Source organism: Cetorhinus maximus, unplaced genomic scaffold (assembly GCF_964194155.1).
Source record: "Cetorhinus maximus unplaced genomic scaffold, sCetMax3.hap1.1 HAP1_SCAFFOLD_805, whole genome shotgun sequence".
Lineage (NCBI taxonomy): Eukaryota > Metazoa > Chordata > Chondrichthyes > Lamniformes > Cetorhinidae > Cetorhinus > Cetorhinus maximus.
Genome location: NW_027596747.1, coordinates 121,922 through 143,476, shown reverse-complemented (window position 1 = coordinate 143,476; position 21,555 = coordinate 121,922). Strand labels below are relative to the sequence as shown.

Below are 21,555 nucleotides of genomic sequence, written 5' to 3'. Positions count from 1 at the left end.
GATGGACAGCTGCACTCACCTGCACTCACAAGGAGTATTACTGAGAGAGTGCTGCACTGCCTGCTGACCAGTACTGAGGGAGTGTTTTACTGTTGAATGGGCAGTAAAGGGAGAGGGCTGTGGTGTCCAAGGTGATAATGTTTGGAAGGCAATGCTAAACCAAGTCCTGTTGGTGCCTTTGGTTGGACCAAGGATCAATTAGCATACTTTGAAGGGCAAGAGAGGTTTCACTGATGCACTGGCACAGTAAGTAGTCCTCAATGAAGTCAACAAAATAATACACAATTTCTGTGCGAACACTGGCCATCACATTTAGCACAAAGATTCCTTGACTACACTTTACAAAGAACTTCATTGTCTTTAAAGCACTTGAGACTTCCTGAGGTAGCAACAGACGCTATATAAAAAGTCTTTCTTTCCTTCAAATGAATGTCCCAAACACTTTTTTTTCCCCTTCATCCTTTACCCCATGAAAATGGTGGTTTAATAAAGAAAACATAAGTCCTGGAACCCCTGTCCCTCGTCAAGGTGGTCTTTTCTCTCCATGCCACTGTCTGAGGGTCTGAGCTGAAGGACTTTCAATCAGGCATGTCCAGTTTAAGGTTTGCAAGTTTGAAGTCACACAAGGTTAAGGACTGAGAACCATTTCCTCCTCTTTTTTATTAATTCAAGGGGTGTGGGAGTCACTGGCTAGGCCAACATTTATTGTCCATCCCTAAGTTCAGGGGGCATTTGAGAGTCAACCACATTGATGTGGATCTGGAGTCATGTGCAGGGTCCATCAGCAATGGTTTCACAGTCATCATCAGATTTTAGTTCCAAATTTTCATTGAATTCAAATTTCACCATCTGCTGTGGTGGGATTTGAACCCAGGTCCTCAGCCTAGGTCTCTAGGTTGTCAGTGACAATACTACTATGCTACTGCCTCCCCCTGCTAAATGTTCATTCAATTTGCATGGTCTATCTACTAAGTTTAATTTTAAGCATGACAGATAATCCGATAGATGAACGCTGCAGGACACCTGAATGACTCTTTAATGATTATGCAGTGAAACAGCAGGACTAGTGGAGTGACATTGGACATTTGAAATAGCTCAGTCACCATCAGAACAATTTGTAAGCAGCAACTTAGAGCTAATATCACCCAATGAGTTTTGGGCAAATTCGCACTGGGATCAAAAAATCTTATTCCACTCCATCCAATCCCGTAGCATTCCACCCATTAAAATAAGTTATCATCCTTGCTACATTTATGCAATCAAAAATTAAACATTTCCGACTATGCAATCAAATACCCAATCCCTCATTAGCAAAGGTCAGAAAGCTCTAACTTCTATTCACCTCTCGGACGGATGTACAAATAATTGTCAGTGAAAGGGACCAAGTTGGAAGGTTCTTCTTCATATATTTCATAGGAGCTTTTTGCTGGAAAACAAGATGACGACAGATAAGCCTGAAAAAGCCTGCATCCATTTATCACAGACTCATTGAATGTCTGCTGTCAAACTATACTCCTTATACTTATCAGAAAACCATAGACATGAATACAATTACAATAAATTTTTTCTGAATAAAATAAAACCCCTCCAGAGCTGCCCCCAATTATTGGGGCGGGCAGTGATTGGGTGGGAGTATGGTGGATATAAGGCCAGGGAGTGAACTTGGCAGTTGTATAAAATGGTACATACCAATTGGCTGCCTAATTTATAATCCAACTGATTCGCCTTTCAATTTATACACTGATAGGTTGAGAGTGAGTGGTGGGGGGAGCCTCATATGGACCAGTTGACCGAATGGCCACTTCCAGTGCTGTAGACACTGTGCATTCTGGGCAATCTAAAGAAAGAACAGGTGGGGTGCAAAATGGGCAGTTCACTTATTCTTGCCGCCATTTCCTACCGATTCCCAGGATGGCAAGGTGTGTCACTAAACATGAGAGAGCAGAGTTGCACCTTCAATGACCTAAGCTCTTAGTTTAAAATCCTGTCTGCAGCAGTTGAAGCTGGAGTGACAATAAGGAAAGAACTTGCATTGTGTAACACCGTTCATGACCTCAGGATGTCCTGAGCTAGTTTATTCAAAAAGAAACACTTTAACTGTGCAGTGAATTTTGATTAACACAACCCAATGTGAGCAGAGGAAACTTGCTCAAGTCCTCGATGAAAAGGTAATCTGTCCTGCTTGATGTATATTTATTTATTCCTTTATAAATTCGCTGAGTGTGGGCATTGCTGGCAGGGCCAGCATTTATTGCCCATCCCTAGTTACCCTTGAGAAGGTGGTGGTGAGCTGCCTTCTTCAACTGCTTCAGTCCCAGTGGTGCAGGTACACCCACAGTACTGTTAGGGAGGGAGTTCCAGGATTTTGACCCATCGACAGTGAAGGAACGCCGATATAGTTTCGAGTCAGGATGGTGAGTGGCTTGGAGGAGATTTTCTAGGTAGTGGTGTTCCCATGCATCTGCTACCCTTGTCCTTCCAGATGGTAATGGTTGCACTTTGAGAGGTCAATATTGGCCACGGACAACAGTGATAACTCAACTGCTCTGCTTTCAAGTAATGGCCACAGGATATTTTACGCCCACCAGAGGGGCCAGATGGGCATTGGTTTAATGTGTCAACCAAAAGACGGCTCTCCTGAGAGAATTATGGGCTGGCGTGTCATTAATTAACCAGACCCTGCAGTGGGACTTGAAGCTCAAATGTCTCGCTGGGGTGAAAGGCACCTCCACCTCCAGGTGAAAGGCGATTTGTTTTGATTAATATTGCTTTAATAGGCTGTTTATCAAGAGCTGCAAGTGGGCAGAAGAGGAGAATAAAATCTCAAGGAGGTCAACTTCTATCAAGTGATAATGAATTCACAAACCTCTACACACTGCATCACACTAATGTATCTACTGTATTTAAGGAAACTGGCCGGGGTGGGAGGTGGGTGATCTCATGGGCATTTAATTGACCTTCATCTATTTTCTACCACCCCCACCCATCCCAATGTCTTTTTAATTTCGAGCCAGTGGGCCTTTAGAGTTATTTATGCCATAAAACAAGGTCAAATCAATACCAGGTCCCTGCAGAGAAATGCAGTCAGTCCCATTCCTCCACTAAATTTACTTCACCCTGCACTTTTATTTCCTTCATTTCCCCATCCAATTTCCTTTTGAAATCTTTGCTCAGCTGCACTTACATGGTGGGCAGTGAGTTCCAGGTAAATACCACTCGCTGCTTAAAATAAAGTTCTTCCTCACATTCTGCAACTCTTGCTCAAAATCTGAGACCTGTTTCCCCTAGTCATCATATTATAATTGCAAAAGATCTACCTTGCTTTCTGAACTCAAACCTGTCATAATCTGGTACATCCCTACGAAATCTTCCTTTAATCGCCTATGCTCCAAGGAGAATGAGCGTTCTGGGAAAAAGAAGTATTGAATGGACACAAGCAAAGATATTGTTCCAGAGTGTGTGGAACGGTAAATAAATTTGCAGCGCGATTGTGTCAGTTGACAAGAGAAAATAAAACTGAGAAACTGGTTCTTCCTGAGCAGTTTTGATGTATCCAGTCAATCCGTCTGTATCCCAAATATAGGAAGTGTAGAATGAGCTGCCAAGTAGTTCTGACCCCTTCCAAATAGTCACAGAGAAACCAAAACACCGCCAGGAAATTGAGCGCAGAATCTGACCACTTCTACTTTTCTAGCTCTGGTTTATCTGTAGTTATTACATGGTTGATTTTAAGGGCAACTGTTTGTAAATACATAGTTGTCAAAGAACTTAGAAGTCCTCTTCAAAATGGAAGCATAGACTGACATCATGGCATATTTTTGTGATTTGTTCAAACCTTATCAGGTGTGTTTCTGTCTAGAGGCAGCTATCACAAGTCACCTAAAAGCAAAGACTCCTCCAGGGGTTCCATTGTATCATCTAAAAACTGTAAAAACCCCACAGCTTCTAACAGGACAGGAGACAGGGAGAGAGTTCAAAAGACCTCAACTTATTTACCTCATGGTGCAATGTTTCATCAAAATGAACACAGCAGCAATTTTGTTTTGGTTTGATAAAGAGAGCCTGTGAGAGCCACATGGGCAGTAGTCCCACGGACAACTCAGAGTGACATCATCAGAGAGGCTTTCTCGCCCTTACCGGGAGTCAAAGCAGAAGGTTAGCTAGAAATCAACTGTTGTTCTGCTGAGAAGAATCTAGGCAATGTTCAAGTGACATAATGGCAGATCTAGTAAGGAACAAGAAACCAAAAACTTCCTGACCTGCTGAGTCCACCTGAAAAAGGCAAATCCCAACTAGTCGGCTGCAGAAGTTATTGCAGTTTCTAAACCAAATGGCAGGATTCAACCGTTTCTCTTAGGAAAGAAGGAAACCAAACAACAGACCCCTGGCGATATCACACAGTGGCTGATTTGAAATCTCATCTTTAAGTATTTTATCTCCATTATCTGCATTTTGATCTTTACATCTGTAACATTCATAACGTTATCACTTTTACTTAAGTAATTTACAGCAGTGTTTTCGCAACAAACTATTTTTATCCTGTTTGAGAGTAAAGTTTTGCTGCTGGTTGTTTTTAATTTGAATCATTTGCAAATTAAAGGGGGCTACACAAAGACACAGGCAGAGGGGCAGACACACACACACACGCTTAGCTCCTGGACCACTTTGAGGAAATGCCTTTGACATGGTCATGACATAGCGAGGGAGTGCTGCACTTCCCAGGGGTGGCATCTTTCAGCTGAGACATTCAACTGAGGTGCCGTCCAGCCATTCAGTTAAGGATAACGTTCTCAGAAGAAGGACCAGAGAGTTATATTAGCCTACGTGTCAACATGAACCCCTCACTGAACGCTGCCAAAACCAAAAGCCCATTATTGATCTGGGAACTTATTCCATGTACATGCGCAGCAGTGCTTGTCTATACAACGACAATGTCAACTGCTCCAAAGTATTTTGTTTTCCTCTAAGGTTAGCATCCTGCCAAAAACATGAAGTTCACCTTTCTGTATACAATTGGGCAACAGACTATCTCTAACACTTCCTTGGAAAACAACCTCTCCCACATCACTGCTGTGGCATCTTGGACATTTTTGACTTCCATCCGTGGGATATGACCATTCATAACACATTACTACAAACCAAACGCACCGCTGTGAATTGTACATGCTCGGTAGCTCGGAGTTTTCAAAGCACATTGGAAGTCTATTTACTGTACCGTGGATTATTGCTTACGCCACAACATGAGCAAAACATTTTTTTATGCAATAAGTGGTTCGAATCTGGAATTCACTGCTTGAGAGTGTGGTGGAGGCAGATTCAATCGTGGGAAATGGGAAATGGATAGTTACATGAAGTGAAAGCAAATGTCAGGCTATAGGGACATATTAGGGGATTGGGACAAAGTGAGTTGCGGTTGCAGAGAACAAAAAGGCCCAATAATATTTTTATCGCTGGTAAAAATTCTATGGTTCATTAAGAGGTACGGCAGGGAATTGAAGATTCAATACATTGCAATATTTCTGTGTCTGGAGTTACAGATAGGCCAGACCAGGAGAGTTCCTGAGCAACTGGTCTTTCATGAACTTCTCTTTGTTCTGTTTTACAAATCATCAGGTTCTAATTGCTGTTACAGTTGCTGATACCAACATTTTTTATAAATTTCAGAGTTGTGAACTGAATTCCAAAGCTGCACCTGCTGTAGTAGGAGTAAAACTCATGCCACTCCGATTATTACGCTATAATGCTGGATTCCTAGTTTAATAAGATAACCACCATACTAATACAGAATGTTGGAAGTTAAATTCCTCTCACCTTTGGGGTTGATAGGGATACTTGATTCTTCTGTCATGATTATACCTTCAGGCTGCCAAGTGAAATGAGATCAAGTTAATTCACAATATGAGGAAGTATTCGCACCATCGAGTCTATTGTCTCATTTAATGAGATGGCTAATTTTATCTTAATCCCACTCACTTGGTCCAATATCCTTTAGACACTTGGTGAAATCTCGATCAGTCTCAGATACAAAATTGTTGATACAAGTTGTGCTGGCATCTACATTTTTTTTGTAGGAAAGATTTTCAATCCCCTACAACCGTTTTCCTAAAGAAATGTTTCTTGATCTCTGTGCTGAATGGTTTGGCTCTGATTTTAAGCATACGTCTCCTTGTCCTGGACTACCCCACCAGTGTTAAACAGAATCACAGAGCAGAAGAGGCCCTTCGGCCCATCGAGTCCTCACCAACATATAGGAAACACCTGACCTACCTACGTAATCCCATTTACCAGCACTTGGCCCATAGCCTTGAATGTTATGACGTGCCAAGTGCTCATCCAGGTACTTTTTAAAGGATGTGAAGCAACCCGCCTCCACCACCCTCCCATGCAGCGCATTCCAGACCATCACCACCCTCTGGGTAAAAAAGTTTTTCCTCACATCCCCCCTAAATCTCCTGCACCCCCCCTTGTGACTGACCCTTCAACTAAGGGGAACAGCTGTTCCCTATCCACCCTGTCCATGCCCCTCATAATCTTGCACACCACGATCAAGTCGCCCCTCAGTCTTCTCTGCTCCAATGAAAAAAACTCAAGCCTATCCAACCTCTCTTCATAACTTAAATGTTTCATCCCAGGCAACATCCTGGTGAATCTCCTCTGCACCCCCTCCACTGCAACCACATCCTTCCTATAATGTGGCGACCAGAACTGCACACAGTACTCCAGCTGTGGCCTCACCAAGGTTCTATACAACTCCAACATGACCTCCCTACTTTTGTAATCTATGCCTCGATTGATAAAGGCAAGTGCCCCATATGCCTTTTTCACCACCCCACTAACATGCCCCTCGGCCTTCAGGGATCTATGGACACACACGCCTTTTTTTCCTCAGAACTTCCTAGTGTCATGCCATTCATTGAATACTTGCTTGTCAAATCACTTCTTCTAAAGTGTATCACCTCACACTTTTCAGGGTTAAATTCCATCTGCCACTTATCTGCCCATTTGACCATTCCATCTATATCTTCCTGTAGCCCAAGACACTGAACCTCACTGTTAATCACCCGGCCAATCTTTGTGTCATCCACAAACTTACTAATCCTACCCCCCACATAGTCATCTATGTCGTTTATATAAATGACAAATAATAGGGGACCCAGCACAGATCCCTGTGGTCCGCCACTGGACACTGGCTTCCAGTCACTAAAACATCATTCTGTCATCACCCTTTGTCTCCTGCAACTAAGCTAATTTTGAATCCAACTTATCAAATTACCCTGTATCCCATGTGCATTTACCTTCTTTATGTCTCCCATGTGGGACCTTGTCAAAGGCATTGCTGAAATCCATATAAACTACATCAATTGCATTACCCTCATCTACACACCTGGTCACCTCCTCAAAAAATTCAATCAAATTTGTTAGGCATGACCTCCCTCTGACAAAGCCATGCTGACTATCCCTGATCAAACCTTGCCTCTCCAAGTGGAGATAGATACTCTCCTTCAGAACTTTCTCCAATAGTTTCCCTACCACTGATGTGAGACTCACTGGCCTGTAGTTCCCTGGCTTATCTCTACAACCCTTCTTAAATAGTGGAATCACATTAGCTGTTCTCCAGTCCTCTGGCACCTCCCCTGTGGCCAGAGAGGAATTAAAAAATTGGGTCAGAGCCCCTGCAATCTCCTCCCTTTCCTATTTTACCTCATCAATTCCTTTCAAACTCCTACAAAACCTGAAGTAATTTATCCTTAATCGAATATTTACCAGGAAATGCATGCCTGGTTTATGGAATTTCTCATCATTATTTAAACCATGGGATCTTGATGATATTCTGGTCAACTGGTGCTGCACAAATTCTAATGTCAAAGTATCCTTTTTGATGCAAGTGCTCAGATTTTGACAAAATAGCCTAGACTATTGGTCTAACTAGGGCTTTGTATTGCCTCAAAAAAACTTTGTCCCCTTTATATTCCAGCCCTCCAGAGAGAAAGGGGAACATTCTGTTATCTGTTCCTAGTATATTTGCACCCGATCACCATATTTCACTTTGCTTAAAATGAAGGACTGTTCCGTGGAGTGTAGCTCATGCTTATTCAGTGTGGCATGGGAGTCTCACTTTTGATTAATCAAGGCCTCTATCGCACATTTATTTTAAGTGGTGGGAGACACCTCTGGCTAAACCGAGGTTTCTGATCAATTTTATACAGTTAATAATTTAAACCCAGCAAGTACAGAATCGTGCAAAGGTACAGCAGAGAAAGAGGCCATATGGCTAACTTAGTTTTTGCTGGCTCTTTCTTAGAGTAATCCAGTTAGTACCGCGCTCCTGCTCTTTCCCGATCCCATGGCTGTTTTACTTTTACAACTATTTATCTCCAAATCTCTCTTGAAGGCTGAGTTTTGTAGATTTTATGAAGCTTGATATATAACATTGGGCAATATCGCTCTTGAATCTTTATTGTGTGGTGGAAGTTCCTAATGAACATCAAAACACCCTGCTCACCAGAACTCTCAGATGTTTTAAAACAGCGTCGTTGTGCATATTCATTTTGCTGAAAGCGATCACGTTGATTGGCACATTGCCAACAACCAATGGAACAATAGCAAATTGAACCGAGGCTGCCGAATTTGCTTTGACAAGAATATCCCTGGAATTTTGCCTTGAAACAGCAGGACTGCACAGACCCTCTGTTTTTCTCATGTATACAGAAACCTGGGGAAATACACGTATACAATTAGAAAATTAAACATCAACAGACCTCACCCACATCATGCCCATAGTGTTTTGGACAATGTTACTGGAGCCTCTAAGAGCAATGTTTAGCCACGCTGAGATTCTACTTATGAAAGATGGGCCAAACTCAGAGCACTGTGAAATATTTCTAATCCTGATATTATAAAAAGGGGGTTAGCGGCACAGGAGAATATGAAAAATGATTTGCTAGAGCGATACTGGAACAGCAAGGATGTACCTATTCGTAAATACTGGACAGGCTTTGTCTCTCCTCTCTGGAAAGGAGAATTCTGCCAGTTGTCCTGAAAGAGGTCCTGAAAATCATGAGTTGGATTGATTGGGTAGATCAGAGAATATGTTTCCACTTGTGGGAAATACATGAAGTAGATGACATTAAGATAAGATGGTCAATGATAAATCTAATAGAGAATTTAGGCAAGACTTGTTTTTCACAGCGGGTGTTGCGAATATGGGGAACTCTTTTCTACGGAGAGGTTTAGTGACAGTAGAGATGCATTTACAAGATTTTTTTTATTCATTCACGGGATGTGGGCTTCGCTGGCTGGGTCAGCACTTATTGCCCATACCCAGTTGCCCTTGAGAAGGTGGTGGTGAGCTGCCTTCTTGAACAGCTGCAGTCCATGTGGTGTAGGTACACCCACAGTGCTGTTAGAGAGGGAGTTCCAGGATTTTGACCCAGTGACAGTGAAGGAACGGTGATATATTTTCAAATCATGATGGTGACTGACTTGGAGAGGCACTTCGAGGTAGTGGTGTTCCCATCTATCTACTGCCTTTATCCTTCTAGATGGTCGTGGTCATGGATTTGGAAGTTGCTAAGAAGCCTTGGTGAATTCCTGCAGTGCATCTTGTCGATGGTACACACTGCTGCTACTTACTGTGCGTCAGTGGTGGAGGGAGTGAATGTTTGTGGATGTGATGTTAATCAAGCCGCTGCTTTGTCCTGGATGGTGTCAAGTTTCTTGAGTGTTGTGGGAGCTTCACTCATCCAGGCAAGTGGAGAGTATTCCAGCACACTCCTGACTTGTACCTTGTAGATGGTGAACAGGCTTTGGGGAGCCAGGAGGTGAGTTACTCGCCTCAGAATTCCTAGCCTCTGACCTGCTCTTGTAGCCATATTTTATATGGCTAGCCCAGTTCAGTTTCTGGGCAATGATGTTGATAGTGGAGGATCATTGATGGTAATGCCATTGAACACCAAGGGGCAATGGTTAGATTCTCTCTTGTTGGAGATGGTCATTGCCTGGCATTTGTGTGGCGTGAATGTGACTTGCCACTTGTCAGCCCAAGCCTGGATATTGTCCAGGTCTTGCTACATTTGGACATGGACTGCTTCAGTATCTGAGGTGTCACGAATGGTGCTGAACATTGTGCAATCATCAGCGAACATCCCCACTTCTGACTTTATGATGGAAGAAAGGTCATTGGTGAAGCTGCTGCTAGATTGCTACACAAGAGAGAAGAGAACAGAAGGAAATGGTGATTTCCGTGGAACCTCCCAACCTGTCCTTATTCTTTGCACCTCTTCAGCACCTCGTTTCAGCATCAATAAGCAATGAGCAATATGACTGGTAAAATAACGCATTATATGGTTTTCCGTCACCTTCTTCCTGTATGCTTAAAGGAAACACAAAGGATCCTGCACAATTAAGTAGCCATTGTCCTTGTAGGTTTTATCTCTTCTTCCATCACCACTGCAGATTTTTTAGACACTTACTTGAACATGAGACAGCTCGAAAAGGCAGAGACGACCACGCCCAATGCTGATAGGATGAGAGACTATCAAACCATTTCATAATCTAGCTAAAGAAAATGTTTCCATGCCTTTTCAGGCTTTTCTTAAAAATTAAAACCTCTCAGTTCAGTTATCGCCAGTGCAAATCATTTGGCACCTGCTCCGGTGCTTCCATATCCTTCATTTAAAATATGAAGACTGCAAGTGTTCCAAGTACTCCAGGCATGGTGTAACGTAAGTTTGGATAAAGGTTTAACATACATTGTCTGCTTCTCAATTCCGTTCATGTGGAAATGCACCTCTGTGCATTGTTTTCATCATGTATGGCTTGATAACCTCTGCCACTACTTTTCATGGTGTTCATCCAGGTTTACCAGTCTGCAAGAAATCGGTTCTATAACACGTGCACAAACACACGCACGAGCAGTTTTATTGCGTAAAGTGATCCACAGCAACCCTTGCTTTCATGTCAAAAAGGAGAACGTCAACGGCTATTCATTCGGGTACAGTGAACAATAACACGGTGCATGGGGATATATGCACTGAGATTTAACAATATGGTTCCTGCATGTATGTCAGGTGTACTAACTAACAAGGGACTGAGAAGGTGAATTAAGTTACCTTGATCTAATTGCCTTACCTCGAGGTCTTCATGCAGGTGATTGTACAAGATTACTGTCACATCCAATTGCTCATTCCTTTTGACAGAGTAAGGTAACTTCATGGATATAAAAAAAGGCCGGAACACTTTCAACATCTTTGGTTCCGCCACACAGAATCCTTAAAGAAAAATATGGGGAAACTCGTTGCATTTGTTTTGCTTGATCAATATAACCATTTCACTGCTTCCTCAAAGTGTCATTTATTCCGTCACTCTCAGCATTTGAATTCAAGACCCAAGGGTTGAACATTCAACACGTTGTTTTCAACCTCCAGACTATGTTATTGTTGAACAACCATGCACAGCTGGGAAACATGGGCTAGGATCTTTGGAATGGCGGGTTTGCTTCTTCCAGCCGAACAGTCGACAGTGAACACACGGACCCTGATACTGGCTGCCCCGAGCCAGTTAATGCTCCAATGAGCATTAATTAGCTGCAGGCAGGACTTCCGCCCCTCAGTCAGAGAGATGTCGTATAATCTGATTGGCCAGCAGCTCCCTAGTCCCTGTAGTGGGAGAAGCTGCAGTGGACAGGACTGAGACTACAAGCAGTCCCCATAGTCTAAGTCCCGGGAGCCCAGCACCAGTCAATTGTGAGGGTCTCAGGCTGGGACCCCAGTAGTAAGGCCATCCGAGGAATTTAAGGGCATCCCCCCCCTGCCCCCAGCCACTTTGCCTGCCACCCCGCCAGTGGTAGAACATATAATTCTGTCTATTGTAAGTGTTGGAATCTTCCAGCACCATATTAAGAGGCTATCTCTTTAATATCTAATTAATGAGAGCAGACGGAGTCTGGGGGTGAGAAATACAATAGGGGAGGTCCTAGAGCACTGGATGGACATCAGGGTGAAGGTGGGGATGATGGTGGACAGTTCAGGTGATAGGAAGCACCAGCAATGGCCAACATTGTCAGGGGCTGCTCCATCCTGATAGGAGGCTGTTGGTGAGATCCCGCCCGAGGGATGACCAGGATCATGTTTTAGAATTCGCCCCTTGCCCTTGAACTCCTCTGGTCAGAGTGAAAATTGAAGCTGGGTGGGAAATGGCCCTTATGTGGTCATTAATTAGTTCCCCCAAGAGCCTGATTTGGGCAAGGCCTCCTTAGGCCTTGTGACCCTCACCGCAAAATTGTGGAGAGGTCAGGGCGAGTGGGACCCTGGTGGTAAGGCCATTCGAGGAATCTAGGGGCACCGCCCCCCCTCCCCCTCCAGCCTGCCAAACTGCCAATGGTGGAGCATATGCTTCTGTTCATTGTAAGAGTTGGTATCTTCCGTCTCCCTATTAAGAGATCATCTCCATGTTGAATGTCCAATTAATGACAGCAGACGGATTCCTGAGATGAGAGGCAATATAGAGGAGGACCCGCAGCATTGGATGGATGGCAGCCTCCCTGGGATGGATGGGCTTTGGTGAGGCAGGTGGAGGAGCACAAGGGCACCCTAACATGGAGGCACCGAGGGCCTGATGATCTGGGATTTAAAACAGGTAGCTGCAGAGGTAATGGTTGTGCTCGGTATGATTTTTCTAACTCCACGGGATTCTAGAACTGTCCTAGCAGGTTGGATTTTGGAAAATCTAATCCATTATTCGAGAAAAGAGGGAAAGAGAAAAACAGGGAACCATAGGCTAGTTAGCCTGATATCACTTATCTTGAAAATGGTAGAATCTCTTCTCAAGTCAATCTTAACAATGCACTTAGTAAATAACGGTGTCATTAGACACAATCAGCATGGCTTTCGGGAAGGGAAATCATGTTAGAGTTTGTTTTTTTGAAGATGTAATAATCCTGGGAGATGAAGTGCAATCATTTGATACAACCTGCCTGGATTTTCAAAATCTATTCCATCAGTAACAAAAAAAAAGTCAATTTGCAAGTTTGTATTTGATGCATTTGAAGTAATATGTTAGCATTGGATTAGACAGAAGCAGAGAGCAGGAACATCCGAGGCTTTTCATGTTGGTGGGCTGTGACTATTGGAGTGCTGCAAGGATCAGCACTCGGGACTCTGCTATTTGCAATCTGGATTAATGACTTAGAAGAGGAAACGATGTAAAACTGTAAGAGAGTGTAAGCAGCAGAGAGGGAACATCGATGCTGCAGATACAGACAGGTTATGTGAGTGGAAAGCAGGGGGCAATAGAATGTGGAGAGCTATCAGGTCATTCATTTTAGTAGCACGTTTAGAAAAAAAAATACTTTTAAAAAGTGTGAAATATGTAAATAGTAAGCAATTAGAAAATAAATGGCATGTTGGCTTTTATTGCCCGCATAGCAGTGAAAAACTAAGGAAGTCCTCCCACAATTGTGCTCATCTTTGGTGAAACCACACTTACAGCACCATATGTAGTTTATGTCATCACGTTTAAGGAAGCATATACCTGCAATGAAGGCAATGCATTGGAGATTCATTAGACTGGTTCCTGGAATGAGTGGGTTGGCGTACGATGAGAGGCTGAGTAATGTGTGCCTATAATCTCTGGATTTGAGAAGAATGAGAGGATATCCCATTGAAGGGACTGTTTCGGTACAAAGTGGTTGTACCCCTTGGCTGGGAAATCAATCACACGGGGCACAGTCTTAGGATAATGGGCCAATCATTTTAGACTGTGAAGAGGGGACATTTCTTTACTCAAAGGGGTGTGAATCTTCGGAATTCGCTACCCGAGAAGACTGTGGATGCGCTATTGTAAAATATATATTAAATAAGGCGGAGATAGAGTAATCTTTGGTTTCTCTGCAGATTAAGGGGATGGGATGGTGGGCAACAGAGTGGAGTTAAGGCCGATGATCAGCCATGATCATATTAAATGGTGCAGCGGTGTGGAGGAACCATATGGTCTTCTTCAGCTCTAATGTCGCATGTGCTGATGCTCTTAATTCATATTAACATGGTTCAAGGGCTAGGGAATACAGAGTTACAATTTGGGGAAAAAAGTGCAGGAACAACGTGAGGAAGAACTTTTCTTCCTCACATTGGAACATAAACAATGGCATGAAACAGTTGGGTCAATGACCGTTTCTGTGCTGTAGACTTGAGGCCATTCTTTACAGTGTAGGAGTAGTGCAAAGCAGGCAGGTTCATATCGACTGGCTGTTATATACTCCACCCGATATTCAAACGTGCTGCCTTCAATAGAACTCATTATTAGATGGGAGTGCAATTGTTCATCGACTCTTCATGGCACAGAAGGAAGCCTTTTGGCCAACTGAGCCCATTCTGGCCCTTTCCAGTACTCCACCCAGTCCTATTTCTCCACTCTATCCCGGTGGCCCTGCAAGTTAATTTCCCTTAACTCCCAATTCAATTTCCTTTTTAGACCTTTGCTGGTCACATCATCCAATACCATTTGCAATCTGGATTAATGACTTAGATGAGGAGACGATGTAAAACTGTAAGAGAATGTAAGAGAATGTTCCATATGAGCCTCCTCCCATCCCTCTTCATCTAGACCTGTAAACACTTTTCCAACATAAGACATTTCAGATCCTGTACAGGGAAGATGGCACTTGAATATATAAAGGTCAGAGGATTGCACTAGTCCTCATCAACAATCAGTTGAAAAATGGTACCTTTGTTTTCAAACATGCCAACTGCCTGAATTTCCCAAGTGGTTATGGAATCAGGAATGTAGTTTCTTAACCTATAAGATAGATTTGTGAGGAGAAAATAGAGTCTTAAATTAAATTGAAGTCAAGACCTCACTGCTGAAATCAACATGAAAATACTTCCTGTTAATGAATCAGCTGCTTATTTCGAACACATTCTAATACTCAGCCACATTAGTGCAACATATTTAAACATTGGACGTGTCCTGCAAGAAGTGATCCATCCAGTAGCCTCTGTTTTGTGCTGATACCCAGGGCAAGTGCGCAGGAAATAGTTACCTCTCTGTACTGACCGCGCTCGTACAGGAGATCCATCTTTCAGGTTTTAGGAGACGAGAAGTAAACCGTTATATAACATGCCCAATATTGGTTTGATTGAAATCAACAGAACTGAATACCAGGTGTCATGGATGAGTAATGAGATTGTGCCCTTTTTGCACAGTCATCTGCATCCACTGATCACTGGTGCTGAGCCCCATCACTTCCCTGCATTTGTAAATGGACCACGCAGGAACTACCATGACTGTGGACACTCTTCATTCTTCACTTGCCACATGGGGCAAAACAGCATAGACCGATGAGAAAACAGCATAGACCGATGAGAAAACAGCACAGACCGATGAGAAAACAGCACAGACCGATGAGAAAACAGCACAGACCGATGAGAAAACAGCACAGACCGATGAGAAAACAGCACAGACCGATGAGAAAACAGCACAGACCGATGAGAAAACAGCACAGACCGATGAGAAAACAGCACAGACCGATGAGAAAACAGCACAGACCGATGAGAAAACAGCACAGACCGATGAGAAAACAGCACAGACCGATGAGAAAACAGCACAGACCGATGAGAAAACAGTATAGACCGACGAGAAAACAGCACAGACCGATGAGAAAACAGTATAGACCGACGAGAAAACAGCACAGACCGATGAGAAAACAGCACAAACCGATGAGAAAACAGCACAGACTGATGAGAAAACAGCACAGACTGATGAGAAAACAGCACAAACTGATGAGAAAACAGCACAGACTGATGAGAAAACAGCACAGACCCATGAGAAAACAGTATAGACCGACGAGAAAACAGCACAGACCGATGAGAAAACAGCACAGAGCGATGAGAAAACAGCACAGAGCGATGAGAAAACAGCACAGAGCGATGAGAAAACAGCACAGACTGATGAGAAAACAGCACAGACCCATGAGAAAACAGCATAGACCGATGAGAAAACAGTATAGACCGACGAGAAAACAGCACAGACCGATGAGAAAACAGCACAGAGCGATGAGAAAACAGCACAGACTGATGAGAAAACAGCACAGACCCATGAGAAAACAGCACAGACCGATGAGAAAACAGTATAGACCGACGAGAAAACAGCACAGACCGATGAGAAAACAGCACAAACTGATGAGAAAACAGCACAGACTGATGAGAAAACAGCACAGACTGATGAGAAAACAGCACAAACTGATGAGAAAACAGCACAGACTGATGAGAAAACAGCACAGACTGATGAGAAAACAGCACAAACTGATGAGAAAACAGCACAGACTGATGAGAAAACAGCACAAACTGATGAGAAAACAGCACAGACTGATGAGAAAACAGCACAGACTGATGAGAAAACAGCACAAACTGATGAGAAAACAGCACAGACTGATGAGAAAACAGCACAGACTGATGAGAAAACAGCACAGACTGATGAGAAAACAGCACAGACTGATGAGAAAACAGCACAGACTGATGAGAAAACAGCACAGACTGATGAGAAAACAGCACAGACTGATGAGAAAACAGCACAGACCGATGAGAAAACAGCACAGATCCATGAGAAAACAGCACAGACTGATGAGAAAACAGCACAGACTGATGAGAAAACAGCACAGACTGATGAGAAAACAGCACAGACTGATGAGAAAACAGCACAGACTGATGAGAAAACAGCACAGACTGATGAGAAAACAGCACAGACTGATGAGAAAACAGCACAGACCAATGAGAAAACAGTATAGACCGACGAGAAAACAGCACAGACCGATGAGAAAACAGCACAGACCGATGAGAAAACAGCACAGAGCGATGAGAAAACAGCACAGACTGATGAGAAAACAGCACAGACCAATGAGAAAACAGTATAGACCGACGAGAAAACAGCACAGACCGATGAGAAAACAGCACAGACCGATGAGAAAACAGCACAGACCAATGAGAAAACAGTATAGACCGACGAGAAAACAGCACAGACCGATGAGAAAACAGCACAGAGCAATGAGAAAACAGCACAGACCAATGAGAAAACAGTATAGACCAATGAGAAAACAGCATAGACCGATGAGAACACTTGTTCTCATACCCCACTGCATGTTTTTTTTCAGCAGAGGCTGGTAATGTCAGCTGAAACTCCCTCTTCTGTGTGGTTCAGTTATTTAGTTTCATCAGTGGATTCGCACTTTTCCAGAGGATGGTACAATAATTGATCGATATTTGGTTGGCTGCATGTAAGTTCTACTTTATTCAATTTATTTTGTCTAGTGTCTTCCTAACTTTTAGCTATGGATTATAGAGCAGTGCAACACAGCAGGAGGTTACTTGGCCCATCAGACCTGTACTGGCTCTTTAACCAGGGCAATATTCTTAGATCGACTCCCACATTCCTTTCTCCATCCCTGCATTTTTTTGCTCATTCAATTATTGCCCCAATTGCATTTTGAAGGTGACTATTGAATCCCCGTCCATCTCCTATTCAGGCAGCCATTTCATATCAGAACCAATTGTTACTTAAAATAGTTTCTCATCCTGTCGCCTCTGCTTATTTTACAATCACCTTCAATATATGCGTTCCTGTTATCGACCCCTCTGCCATTTTAAATAGTTTCTCTGTATTAATTGTATCTATAGAATTTATGATTTGAAACAATGCATCAAATATTATTTCCGCCTTCCCTTCTCTATGGAAGACAATACCAGCTCCCCGGGTCTATACATGGAACTGTAATAACCTTATGACTGGAACCATTCCATTAAATTCCTTCAGCGGTCCTCTCCAAGACCTTGGCATCAGTTGTAAATTGTGGTGCCCAATTTGACAAAATTATCGGGTTGAAACCAAACTAGTATTCCGTCGACAAAAACAAAATTACCTGGAAAAACTCAGCAAGTCTGACAGCATCTGCGGAGAGGAACACAGTTAACGTTTCGAGTCCGTATGACTCTTCACCAGAATTAGGTAAAATAGAACAGAGGTGAAATATAATTTTCACCTATAATATAATATAGTATTCCATAAATGTTTAGGAAAACTCCCTTTTCGATGATGGACCTGTGGTGAATCTGGTGAATGTTCTATGCGTAGACCCTAAACTCAGTCAGGTCCTGCACTAAATGCCACCTGCTCTTCATTAATAATAATAATGATGTCAGTGACTGCAAACTTTTTTTTTTACTTAAAGCCTGGTTATATTAATCACTGCATGATCCCATCAGACCAGCTTACTTGTGATCCCCCGCATTTAAGACCTCGACCGTTTTCCACAGCCAGCTGTGCGGAAACACACTGCGAACATGGATAGATGTTTCATCGAGAAAATCTTCATCTACATTCACAGCAGCTGAAAAATAAAAACAGGCAGGAAGGAAACATTAGGTGACCATTTCATTGTGTGATGGAAAGAGACTCCATGCTTGCTCTTCCACTTGGGGGAAACTTAAGGGTAACCAAACAAGAATAGGTCCAGATTACAATTCCCCCTTGTGGTCGCTGACCTACTTTGATGCTTGGTTAATTGAAAGCTTCATTTTAATGTTCTCATTCTTGTTTTCAATCCATTCACATCCTCGCTCCTCCCTAGCTCTCTAATCTTCCGCAGCTGTAAAACCTTCAAAGCCATCTGCAATCATTCAACTCTGGCCTCTGGAGAGCCTCTTATTTTAATTGCTCCACCATTGCGGCCTTGCCTTCAGCTGTCCCAGCCCTAAGCTCCTGAATTTCCTCTCAAAATATCTCCAACTTCTCCACCTGCTTTCAAACACTCCTTCACACCAATTCCTTTTACCAAGCTCCTCATAAACAATCTCCTTATGAGCTTTGGTGCCAAAATTGCATTTCACAATCGTTCTTGTGAATCTCATGGAAAGATAGCACGAAAGACGATATATGAAAGCTGCGCGTGCCCCCAGTTTCATTTTATTCTTCGCCTCATCCGTCGCCTCAACAAGAAACATTTTCTCTTTCTCTCAAGTGCTAAGGAACGCAAGCTCCAACAACTCATCAACACCAACACCCATCTGGGACCCTCCACCCCTGCTTGTCCCTCCGTCCTCACCCCATCTTCCAATCCCAGCCCCAGCCGCGTATTCACTATACCCCCTGACCTTCCCCTCTCTGATGCTGAACGTTCAGTGCTTAGCAAAGGACTTAGTTTCATACCCTTACGCCCTCATCTCAATGAATTTCGGGCTCGGCACGATGCTGAACTCTTCTTCCGCCGTCTTCGTCTCCGTGCTCACTTCTTTGGGCAGGAGTCCTCTCCCTGTTCAACGGATCCTTTTACCCACCTCCAATATTCTCCCTCCACTTGGACCCCTCCCTCTGGATTCTTACCTTCTCTTGATCTTTTCATTGAGAACTGTCGGCGTGACATTAGCCGTCTCAATTTCTCTGCTCCTCTCACCCATTCTAATCTGTCTCTCTCTGAACTCACTGCACTCCGTTCTCTCAGGTCCAACCCCAACATTGTCATCAAACCCGCTGACAAGGGTGGTACTGTTGTTGTCTGGCGCATTGACTTCTACCTCGCGGAGGCTGAGCGTCAACTCGCAGACACTTCCTCCTACCTCTCCCTGGACCATGACCCCACCACAGAACATCAAGCCATTGTTTCCAGGACTGTCACTGACCTCATCTCCTCTGGAGATCTTCCTCCCACAGCTTCCAACTTGATAGTCGCCCAACCTCGGACGGCCCGCTTCTACCTCCTACCCAAAATCCACAAACAGAACTGTCCTGGCAGACCGATCGTGTCAGCCTGTTCCTGCCCCACGGAACTCATTTCTCGTTATCTTGACTCCCTTCTCTCTCCCCTTGCCCAGTCCCTTCCCACCTACATCCGTGATTCCTCTGACACCTTACGTCACATCAACAATTTCCAGTTCCCTGGCCCCAACCGCTTCCTCTTCACCATGGATGTCCAATCCCTCTACACCTCCATCCCCCACCAGGATGGTCTGAGGGCCCTTAGCTTCTTCCTTGAACAGAGGCCCCAACAATCCCCATCCACCACTACTCTCCTCCGTCTGGCTGAACTTGTTCTCACACTGAACAATTTCTCCTTTAACTCCTCTCACTTCCTCCAAATAAAAGGTGTGGCTATGGGTACCCGCATGGGCCCCAGCTATGCCTGTCTCTTTATCTTGTATGTGGAACATTCCTTGTTCCAGTCCTACTCCGGCCCCCTCCCACAACTCTTTCTCCGGTACATCGATGATTACTTCGGTGCTGCTTCATGCTCTCGTCGGGACCGGGAAAAATTTATTAATTTTGCTTCCAATCTCCACCCCTCCGTCATTTTCACATGGTCCATCTCTGACACTTCTCTTCCCTTCCTTGACCTCTCTGTCTCAATTTCTGATGATAGACTGTCCACCAATATCCATTACAAGCCTACCGACTCCCACAGCTACCTCGACTACAGCTCCTCACACCCCGCTTCCTGTAAAGACTCCATCCCATTCTCTCAGTTCCTTCGCCTCCGTCGCATCTGTTCTGATGACGCTACCTTCAAAAACAGCTCCTCTGACATGTCCTCCTTCTTCCTTAACCGAGGTTTTCCATCCACGGTCGTTGACAGGGCCCTCAACCGTGTCCGGCCCATATTCCACGCATCCTCCCTCACGCCTTCTCCTCCTTCCCAGAAACATGATAGGGTCCCCCTTGTCCTCACTTATCACCCCACCAGCCTCCGCATTCAAAGGATCATCCTCCGCCATTTCCGCCAACTCCAGCATGATGCCACCACCAAACACATCTTCCCTTCACCCCCCCTGACGGCATTCCGTGGGGATCATTCCCTCCGGGACACCCTGGTCCACTCCTCCATCACCCCCTACTCCTCAACCCCCACCTATGGCACCTCCCCATGCCCACGCAGAAGATGCGACACCTGCCCCTTCACTCCTCTCTCCTCACCGTCCAAGGGCCCAAACACTCCTTTCAAGTGAAGCAGCATTTCACTTGCATTTCCCCTAACTTAGTCTACTGCATTCGTTGCTCCCAATGCGGTCTCCTCTACATTGGAGAGACCAAACGCAAACTGGGCGACCGTTTTGCAGAACACCTGCGGTCTGTCCGCAAGAAAGACCCAAACCTCCCTGTCGCTTGCCATTTTAACACTCCACCCTGTTCTCTTGCCCACATGTCTGTCCTTGGCTTGCTGCATTGTTCCAGTGAAGCCCAACGCAAACTGGAGGAACAGCACCTCATCTTCCGACTAGGCACTTTACAGCCTTCCGGGCTGAATATTGAATTCAACAACTTTAGATCTTAAACTCCCCCTCCCCCCATCCCCACCCCGTTTCTCCCCCCCCCCCACCTTTTTTTTTCAATAATTTATATAGATTCTTCTTTCCCCACCTATTTCCATTATTTTTAAATCTAAAACTGAAACCTTGTTAGTCTTTTCCACCCCATCCCCACTAGAGCTGTACCTTGAGTGTCCTGTCTTCCATTCTTAATTAGCACTTTTCTTAGACAAATATCACCACCTTCAACACCTCTTTGATCCTTTTGTCT

The 21,555-nt window shown here is 44.1% G+C and overlaps 2 protein-coding genes across 2 annotated transcripts in view; one reads left to right on the top strand and one right to left on the bottom strand.

The window, feature by feature from the left end:
• Nucleotides 1-21,555, bottom strand: part of LOC144674800 (complement C4-like) — a 141,244-nt gene that overhangs the window by 12,215 nt on the left and 107,474 nt on the right. Inside the window, exons 18-23 of the mRNA XM_078535996.1 lie at nt 18,262-18,376; nt 14,723-14,793; nt 11,131-11,270; nt 8,504-8,713; nt 5,812-5,863; nt 1,343-1,426 (exon numbers count right to left, since the gene is read on the bottom strand). Coding sequence (XP_078392122.1) covers nt 1,343-1,426; nt 5,812-5,863; nt 8,504-8,713; nt 11,131-11,270; nt 14,723-14,793; nt 18,262-18,376 — 672 coding nt within the window. The remainder of the gene's footprint in view (nt 1-1,342; nt 1,427-5,811; nt 5,864-8,503; nt 8,714-11,130; nt 11,271-14,722; nt 14,794-18,261; nt 18,377-21,555) is intronic.
• On the top strand, nt 15,115-17,056 carry LOC144674801 (uncharacterized). Its single transcript, XM_078535997.1, has 3 exons — nt 15,115-15,172; nt 15,369-15,619; nt 16,130-17,056. Exons 1-3 carry the CDS (start codon nt 15,115-15,117, stop codon nt 16,778-16,780), a joined length of 960 nt encoding a protein of 319 aa, XP_078392123.1. The 3' UTR covers nt 16,781-17,056.

Excerpts from the sequence above, each read along its gene's own strand:
- LOC144674801 (XM_078535997.1), top strand. The coding sequence starts at position 15,115 with ATGCCCAATATTGGTTTGATTGAAATCAACAGAACTGAATACCAGGTG. Across the intron at positions 15,173-15,368 it reads ATACCAGGTGTCATGGATGA|CACAGACCGATGAGAAAACA; the intron begins GTAATGAGATTG and ends ATGAGAAAACAG. Across the intron at positions 15,620-16,129 it reads CACAGACCGATGAGAAAACA|ACCGACGAGAAAACAGCACA; the intron begins GTATAGACCGAC and ends AAAACAGTATAG.